The 9,690-nt window shown below is 46.7% G+C and overlaps 1 protein-coding gene across 1 annotated transcript; it reads left to right on the top strand.

Moving 5' to 3' along the window:
- Positions 1-2,953: 2,953 nt before the first annotated feature.
- LOC133360984 (olfactory receptor 2A14-like) lies at positions 2,954-4,186 on the top strand. The gene has a single exon (XM_061579868.1). It carries the CDS (start codon positions 3,047-3,049, stop codon positions 4,184-4,186), a length of 1,140 nt encoding a protein of 379 aa, XP_061435852.1. The 5' UTR covers positions 2,954-3,046.
- Positions 4,187-9,690: the final 5,504 nt, after the last annotated feature.

Genomic DNA, 9,690 nt, shown 5'->3' with positions numbered 1-9,690 from the left:
TCGAACCCACGACCTCCTGCAGACCAGGCGAGATTGTTAACATCTCACCACGGGGAGAGAGACACACGCAGACTCCAAATAATCAGCAGGCGTTAGGGTCGGGATGGAACCCACGACCTCCTGTAGACCAGGCGAGGTAGTTAGCATCTCCTAACCACCGTGATGATGATGCCGATGAGAGAGAGAGACGCAGACTCCAAATAATCAGCAGGCGTTAGGGTCGGGATGGAACCCACGACCTCCTGTAGACCAGGCGAGGTAGTTTAACATCTCCTAGCCACCGTTATGATGATGAGAGAGACACGCAGACTCCAAATATACACCAGCAGGCATCGTCAGGGTCGGGATCGAACCCACGACCTCCTGTAGACCAGGCGAGGTAGTTAACATCTCCTAGCCACCGTGACGATGATGAGAGAGAGAGAGACGCAAACTCAAAATATACAGCAGCAGGCATCGTCAGGGTCGGGATCGAATCCACGACCTCCTGTATACCAGGCGAGGTAGTTAACATCTCCTAGCCACCGTGATGATGATCATGATGAGAGAGACCGCAGACTCCAAATATACAGCAGCAGGTATCGTCAGGGTCGGGGTCGAACCCCGACCTCCTGTAGACCAGGCGAGGTAGTTAACATCTCCTAGCCACCGTGATGATGATGAGAGAGAGAGAGACGCACACTCCAAATACACAGCAGCAGGCATCATCAGGGTCGGGATCGAACCCACGACCTGCTGTAGAACAGGCGAGGTAGTTAGCATCCCATAGCCACCGTGATGATGATGAGAGAGAGAGACGCAAACTCCAAATATACAGCAGCAGGCATCGTCAGGGTCGGGATCGAACCCACGACCTCATGTAGACCAGACGAGGTAGTTAACATCTCTAACCACCGTGATGATGATGCCGATGAGAGAGAGAGAGAGAGACGCAGACTCCAAATATACAGCAGCAGGCATCGCCAGGGTCGGGATCGAACCCACGACCTCCTGTACACCAGGCGAGGTAGTTAACATCTCTTAACCACCGTGATGATGATGATGATGATTAATGCCGATGAGAGAGAGAGACGCAGACTCCAAATATACAGCAGCAGGCATCGTCAGGGTCGGGATCGAAACCACGACCTCCTGCATACCAGGCGAGGTAGTTAACATCTCCTAGCCACCGTGATGATGATGATGAGAGGAAAGACGCAGACTCCAAATATACAGCAGCAGGCATCGTCAGGGTCGGCATCGAAACCACGACCTCCTGCATACCAGGCGAGGTAGTTAACATCTCCTAGCCACCGGTGATGATGATGATGAGAGGGAAAGACGCAGACTCCAAATATACAGCAGCAGGCATCGTCAGGATCGGGATCGAAACCACGACCTCCTGCATACCAGGCGAGGTAGTTAACATCTCCTAGCCACCGTGATGATGATGATGAGAGGGAAAGACGCAGACTCCAAATATACAGCAGCAGGCATCGTCAGGGTCGGGATCGAATCCACGACCTCCTGTATACCAGGCGAGGTAGTTAACATCTCCTAGCCACCGTGATGATGATCATGATGAGAGAGACGCAGACTCCAAATATACAGCAGCAGGCATCGTCAGGGTCGGGATCGAACCCACGACCTCATGTAGACCAGACGAGGTAGTTAACATCTCATAACCACCGTGATGATGATGCCGATGAGAGAGAGAGAGAAACGCAGACTCCAAATATACAGCAGCAGGCATCGCCAGGGTCGGGATCGAACCCACGCCCTCCTGTACACCAGGCGAGGTGGTTAACATCTCTTAACCACCGTGATGATGATGATGATGATGCCGATGAGAGAGAGAGAGAGACGCAGACTCCAAATATACAGCAGCAGGCATCGTCAGGGTCGGGTTCGAAACCACGACCTCCTGCATACCAGGCGAGGTAGTTAACATCTCCTAGCCACCGTGATGATGATGATGAGAGGGAAAGACGCAGACTCCAAATATACAGCAGCAGGCATCGTCAGGGTCGGGATCGAAACCACGACCTCCTGCATACCAGGCGAGGTAGTTAACATCTCCTAGCCACCGTGATGATGATGATGAGAGGGAAAGACGCAGACTCCAAATATACAGCAGCAGGCATCGTCAGGGTCGGGATCGAACCCACTACCTCCTGTAGACCAGGCGAGGTAGTTAACATCTCTCTACCGTGGTGATGATGATGAGAGAGAGAGAGACGCAGACTCCAAATTTACAGCAGCAGGCATCGTCAGGGTCGGGATCGAACCCACGACCTCCTGTAGAACAGGCGAGATTGTTAACATCTCACCACGGGGAGAGAGACACACGCAGACTCCAAATAATCAGCAGGCGTTAGGGTCGGGATGGAACCCACGACCTCCTGTATACCAGGCGAGGTAGTTACCATCTCCTAGCCATCGTGATGAATCTCGCACTCACCACTTGTGTGAGTTTGTCTTTCTGGGGGTGGATGCGAGACGCGGTCAGATATGAGTTCAGAAGTTAAATAATCGAAATCACATATTAAGCATGGGGCACGTGTGTTACAACTTGACTTTGTTTCATCAATCCCTATGTATTGATGATTAACATTGCACATTGTTGCAACCATTGATAACCCAATGCTAAAAAGTTAAGTTGAAGAACCACTGCTTTAATCTCCCTCTCATAACCGCTATCATTAACCCACATTCATTCAATACATTCATCATCATTTGCTGTCAGAATAATAATAACAATGATTAATCTCATCATACGGCTATCACTCATTAACCCCATTCATCGAATCCACTCATCATAATTTTACGTAAAATAATACGAATTATTATTAAATGCCTATCACTCATTAACCCCATTCATCCAATCCATTCATCATCATCATCACCACAGATTTCCCTCCATCGTTTACCGCCATGTACATTATTCACCCCATCTTTCCACCATTACATTCAAACGCCGTCGTTGTTGTTGTTGTGCCGTTCTTAATTCTCCGTAAAGCACCTCGGTTCAAGGCGCTATAAAATACATTCCTTTAAGACGAGATGAATGAAATTGGTCCACACTTCACACTGCCCCCTTACCCACTCACCACCTCCCATCCCCTCCGACGTCTCAGCCATGGAGTGGAAAACAACATCATCATCATCATCATCACCGTCTTCGTCACCACCATCACCACCACCGCCATCAAACGCCACCCACACCCTCGACTCCTCCTCCTCGGACCTCATCCTCATGTCCACGCTCTTCCGAGACCCCCCCGCCGCTCGCTACTCGGCCTTCTCTGCCCTCCTCCTCATCTACACATTCACGGTGGCTGCCAACGCGACGCTCGGCCTCATCATCTGCCTCGAGTCCAAACTCCACCGGCCCATGTACCTGCTCATGGCGCTGCTCACGCTCACTGATGTCGCCGTCGTCACGAACGCTCTGCCGAGGATCATGGCCAACCTCGTGGCGCGCAATCGCATCTCGCTGCTCGAGTGCGTCGCACAAATGTTCGTCTACCACGTCGCCATCCGCCTGCAGGCGTTCATCCTCGTCGCGATGTCGCTTGATCGCTACGCGGCCGTCGTTCACCCGCTGCGCTACGGAGCCCTCGCGTCGAACGCGCGCGTCCTCCGCTCCATCCCGGTTCTCATCGCCGCCGCCGTGTTGCCCGTGCTCGCCTACGCCAACGTGGCAAGCCTCGACTACTGCCGACCGATGGTGCTGCTCGCCCCGTGCTGCCAGGTCACGTTCCTGAGCTCGCTCGCGTGCACCGAGACGCGCTCCTACACCGCCCTCTACTACACGAACCTCACGACGGGACTCGCGCTGCCCCTCGTAGTCATCCTCGCATCGTACGCGCTCATCTTCCGCGAGCTGCACCGCGGAGGAAGAGGAGGAGGAAGAGGAGGGAGAAGAGGTGGAGGTGTCGGCAAGGCAGCGGTCCACTCGTGCGTGACGCACTTCGCCGTCATCGCCGTCTCGTTCGGCTCCGTCTTCTTCACTTTCTTCAGCAGTCTCCAGCTGGCGATGGGTCTACCCGGCGACCTCGTGGTCGTGTTCCAGACGCTGCAGTACTTCGCCCCGCCCGCCCTCAATCCGCTCATCTACGGCCTGCGCACCGCCGACATCCGTCGGAGTCTCGCCAAGGCGTTCGGGAGGCGGCGCGTGGCGCCTCGGGCGAGGGTGGTCGCGTGAGTGGCGGTGGCGGGGTGGGTTTGTGGGGGGGTGGTACGGGGACCCTGGATTACGCATGGTGCGAAAAGAATATTGGACGCACGCACATGCGCACGTGCGTTCACACGAAAGTTGAGAAAGGGGTTTTATTCATACTCTTTGTTTTTTTCGGTGAAGTCACGTAAGGTTTTAAAAATGGAACAGAGTATAATGCACCATTGGAACCTCATTTGCCAGTAAAAAATATGATAATTGTTTTTTTACCCTTCTATCTGGCAACAAAAGGACAGTGCTTATATGATCAGAGTTATGTTTTTTGTTTGCATTACGACTGCAGGTATTGTGGTCTATGCAAACATGACTCCTTGTAAAAAAGGTGGCAGTTTTGTTGCCAGATAGAAGGGTAAAGAAACTATTATAAAAGAATAATACATGGCGGCGTTTTGATCGCAATACAAGCGGTCGTCCTCGGGCGGGAAAAAATAATCCAGTAGTCGAACTGCTGAAGCAGCGTTCCAATAATCCAGGAGGGAACTGTTGAACCGTTCCAATAATCCAGTACTGGAACTGCTGAATCAGCGTTCCAATAATCCAGCAGTTGGAACTGCTGAATCAGCGTTCCAATAATCCAGTAGTCGAACTGCGGAATCAGCGTTCCAATAATCCAGCAGTTGAACTGCTGAAGCAGCGTTCCAATAATCCAGCGGTTGGAACTTCTGAATCAGCGTTCCAATAATCCAGCAGTAGGAACTTGCTGTACCAGCAGTAGAACTGCTGGATTATTGTTTCCGTCTGAGGACGACCGCTTGTGTTGCGATCGAAACGTCGTGATTCTTTTTGTTTTCTTGTTTGATTTTATCTACCCACGTGACTTTACCGAAAAAACCAAAGAGTATGGATTCCTGCAGTCACGAAAGCTTCAATTTCAAGATTAGCCCTTGTCCTGTGGAGCTTCAAGGAGGCTCTGCGTCGCGCGAGTTGATTGATAAGCGCGTAAGGCGACTCATCAATGAACTTAGATGCGGTGGGGGTAGCCGCGGATTTATTCTTGGGTGCGCAATTGGCAGTGGCAGTCGATCTCGAAGGTAAATTCTGCTCGAAATGGGCATGCCATCGAAGGGCATGCGGGATGGACAGGGGAGCCGGGGGCCAGGGTTTGCCGGGGGACGTAGGTAATTTCGGGGCAACGTGGCTTTCGGATGAGTCGCGGTTTATTTTATTATTATATTTTTTATTATTACTTTACACGTTTTTTACTAACTCACTCTGTCTGTTGTATTCTCAAATCTTGTAACTAAATTTTTACCCACTTCCCAATGTGGTATCGACTGTAGGAGGGCGCTGAGATGGTAGTTTTTTTCTTTCTCTCCACCTGATGAAGACCGCTTGTGTCGCGATCGAAACGTCGTGGTTTTTTTTGCTTTTTATTTTTGTTCAATTTATAAATTTTTGTCATGTTTTATTTTATTTTTCTATTTCTTTTTTTTTGTGGCTTTTCGCTTTTATCATTTTCAATGTATTTTTAAAAAATTGTTTTATTTTATTTGCATCTACGTGACTTTACCGAAAGAACCAAGAATATAGTTGCAAGGGACTTGAGAACGCGGTTGACGTGGCCGTCGGAGGAGAGGGAGTGACGTCAAGAAATCCGAAAGTCTATCCTACAAAGTAAAGTCCCCATCACAAGGGAGAAAAACACGAGCACAGAGACACATTTTAGATTTGAAGCTTTCGTGACTGCAAGGAATCATATTCTTAGGTTTTTTTCGGTAAAGTCACGTAGGTAAAAAAATAAAATTAATAAAAGTAAAATAAAATAAAAATCACGACGTTTCGGAGGCAACACAAGCTTCCGTCTTCAGGTGGAACCGTCACAGCCACGACAGCTGTATCACGTAAATGAGAGATTACAAGAGCTACTACTCCGTATATATAATGGTTGAAGAGGGGAAGGGCCAAGTGCGGCACACTTTTTTATTAAGAAAAAACCTAAGAATAAGAGACACATTTCTTTTCTTCGCCCATATTTCAACGTCTGTTCGCCGTACGGACGTGAAAACTCAATTGCCCTGTACAAGAATACGGGGTAAACAGTATGGGTTGACAGGTTTCCAGTTTGCACGTAACCAGCTTGCACGCATGGGTTGACAGCTACTGTGTTGGTGGGTGGTGGTGTGAGGAGCGGTGGTGCAGCGGTTAGCGCTACGCTGCGCTACGAACCCGGCGAATCCGAGTTCGATTCCCGCTCACGGCCACCAACACCAGCAGTGACGATTATCTGAACCGGTTCTTGGCCTCCCCTAGGTTGACTCGGCCTCAAATGAGAACATGGTGAGAAATGTTTGCTTAGGCTGGCGTTAAAACGGATGTACGCCTTGTGTACATGGGAACTCAATTCACCTGTACGAGAATACGGGGTAAACCGTATGGGTTGACAGGTACAATCTTGATTTTAAGCTTTCGTGACTGCAGGAATCCATACTCTTTGGTTCTTTCGGTAAAGTCACGTAGTCAGAAATAAAATAGAATAAAGAAAATCACGACGTTTCGATTTCAACACAAGCAATTTTCATCAAGTGGAAACAACCACAGCAATAATTTTTATTTTCTATTTTTTTATTTTTTATTTCTATGGTTGTTCCCACCTGGTGAAGATTGGTTGTGTTGCAATCGAAACGTTGTGATTTGTTTTATTTAATTAAATTTTTGACAGGTATGCTTCAACGTTGGAGTCTATGGGAGACTTTAACAGTGGTGACTATGGGAGACTTTAACATTGGAGTCTATGGGAGACTTTAACATTGGAGTCTATGGGAGACTTTAACATTGGAGTCTATGGGAGACTTTAACATTGGAGTCTATGGGAGACTTTACCATTGGAGTCTATGGGAGACTTTAACATTGGAGTCTATGAGAGACTTTAACAATGGCGTCCATGGGAGACTTTAACATTGGAGTCTATGGGATACTTTAACGTTGGAGTCTATGGGAGACTTTAACATTGGAGTATATGGGAGACTTTAACATTGGAGTCTATGGGAGACTTTAACATTGGAGTCAATGGGAGACTTTAACATTGGAGTCCATGGGAGACTTTAACATTGTAGTCTATGGGAGACTTTAACATTGGAGTCAATGGGAGACTTTAACATTGTAGTCTATGGGAGACTTTACCGTTGGAGTCCATGGGAGACTTTAATGTTGGAGTCTATGGGAGACTTTAACATTGGAGTTCATGGGAGACTTTAACATTGTAGTCTATGGGAGACTTTAACATTGGAGTCAATGGGAGACTTTAACATTGTAGTCTATGGGAGACTTTAACATTGGAGTCAATGGGATACTTTAACATTGGAGTCCATGGGAGACTTTAACATTGTAGTCTATGGGAGACTTTAACATTGGAGTCAATGGGATACTTTAACATTGGAGTCAATGGGAGACTTTAACATTGGAGTCTATGGGAGACTTTAACATTGGAGTCTATGGGAGACTTTAACATTGGAGTCTATGAGAGACTTTAACAATGGCGTCCATGGGAGACTTTAACATTGGAGTCTATGGGAGACTTTAACATTGGAGTCTATGGGAGACTTTAACATTGGAGTCTATGGGGGACTTTACCATTGGAGTCTATGGGAGACTTTAACATTGGGGTCTATGAGAGACTTTAACAATGGCGTCCATGGGAGACTTTAACATTGGAGTCTATGGGATACTTTAACGTTGGAGTCTATGGGAGACTTTAACATTGGAGTCTATGGGAGACTTTAACATTGGAGTCTATGGGAGACTTTAACATTGGAGTCAATGGGAGACTTTAACATTGGAGTCCATGGGAGACTTTAACATTGTAGTCTATGGGAGACTTTAACATTGGAGTCAATGGGAGACTTTAACATTGTAGTCTATGGGAGACTTTACCGTTGGAGTCCATGGGAGACTTTAATGTTGGAGTCTATGGGAGACTTTAACATTGGAGTTCATGGGAGACTTTACCATTGTAGTCTATGGGAGACTTTAACATTGGAGTCAATGGGAGACTTTAACATTGTAGTCTATGGGAGACTTTAACATTGGAGTCAATGGGATACTTTAACATTGGAGTCCATGGGAGACTTTAACATTGTAGTCTATGGGAGACTTTAACATTGGAGTCAATGGGATACTTTAACATTGGAGTCAATGGGAGACTTTAACATTGGAGTCTATGGGAGACTTAAACATTGGAGTCTATGGGAGACTTTAACATTGGAGTCTATGAGAGACTTTAACAATGGCGTCCATGGGAGACTTTAACATTGGAGTCTATGGGATACTTTAACATTGGAGTCAATGGGAGACTTTAACATTGGAGTCTATGGGAGACTTTAACATTGGAGTCTATGGGAGACTTTAACATTGGAGTCTATGGGAGACTTTACCATTGGAGTCTATGGGAGACTTTAACATTGGAGTCTATGAGAGACGTTAACAATGGCGTCCATGGGAGACTTTAACATTGGAGTCTATGGGATACTTTAACGTTGGAGTCTATGGGAGACTTTAACATTGGAGTCTATGGGAGACTTTAACATTGGAGTCTCTGGGAGACTTTAACATTGGAGTCTATGGGAGACTTTAACATTGGAGTCAATGGGAGACTTTAACATTGGAGTCCATGGGAGACTTTAACATTGTAGTCTATGGGAGACTTTAACATTGGAGTCAATGGGAGACTTTAACATTGTAGTCTATGGGAGACTTTAACATTGGAGTATATGGGAGACTTTAACATTGGAGTCAATGGGAGACTTTAACATTGGAGTCTATGGGAGACTTTAACATTGGAGTCTATGGGAGACTTTAACATTGGAGTCTATGGGAGACTTTAACATTGGAGTCTATGGGAGACTTTAACATTGGAGTTCATGAGAGACTTTAACATTGGAGTCTATGGGAGACTTTAACATTGGAGTCCATGGGAGACTTTAACATTGGAGTCTCTGGGAGACTTTAACATTGGAGTCTATGGGTAGAGACTTTAACTTTGTAGTCCATGGGAGACTTTAACATTGGAGTCTATGGGAGACTTTAACATTGGAGTCTATGGGAGACTTTAACATTGGAATCTATGGGAGACTTTAACATTGGAGTCTATGGGAGACTTTAACATAGGAGCCCATGGGAGACTTTAACATCGGAGTTTATGGGATACTTTAACATCGGAGTCTATGGGAGACTTTAACGTTGGAGTCTATGGGAGACTTTAACATTGGAGTCCATGGGAGACTTTAACATTGGAGTCTATAAGAGACTTTAACATTTAAGTCTGTGGGTGACTTTAACATTGTAGTCTACGGGAGACTTTAACATTGGAGTCCATGGGAGACTTTAACATTGTAGTCTATGGGAGACTTTAACTTTGGAGTCAATGGGAGACTTTAACATTGGAGTCTATGGGAGACTTTAACATTGGAGTCTATGGGAGACTTTAACATTGTAGTCTATGGGAGACTTTAACATTGGAGTCTATGTGAGACTTT

This window comes from Lethenteron reissneri, chromosome 70 (assembly GCF_015708825.2).
Source record: "Lethenteron reissneri isolate LAM-NWPU_2019-01 chromosome 70, ASM1570882v1, whole genome shotgun sequence".
In the NCBI taxonomy this organism is placed as follows: domain Eukaryota; kingdom Metazoa; phylum Chordata; class Hyperoartia; order Petromyzontiformes; family Petromyzontidae; genus Lethenteron; species Lethenteron reissneri.
This window is presented reverse-complemented; position numbering and strand designations above follow the sequence as displayed.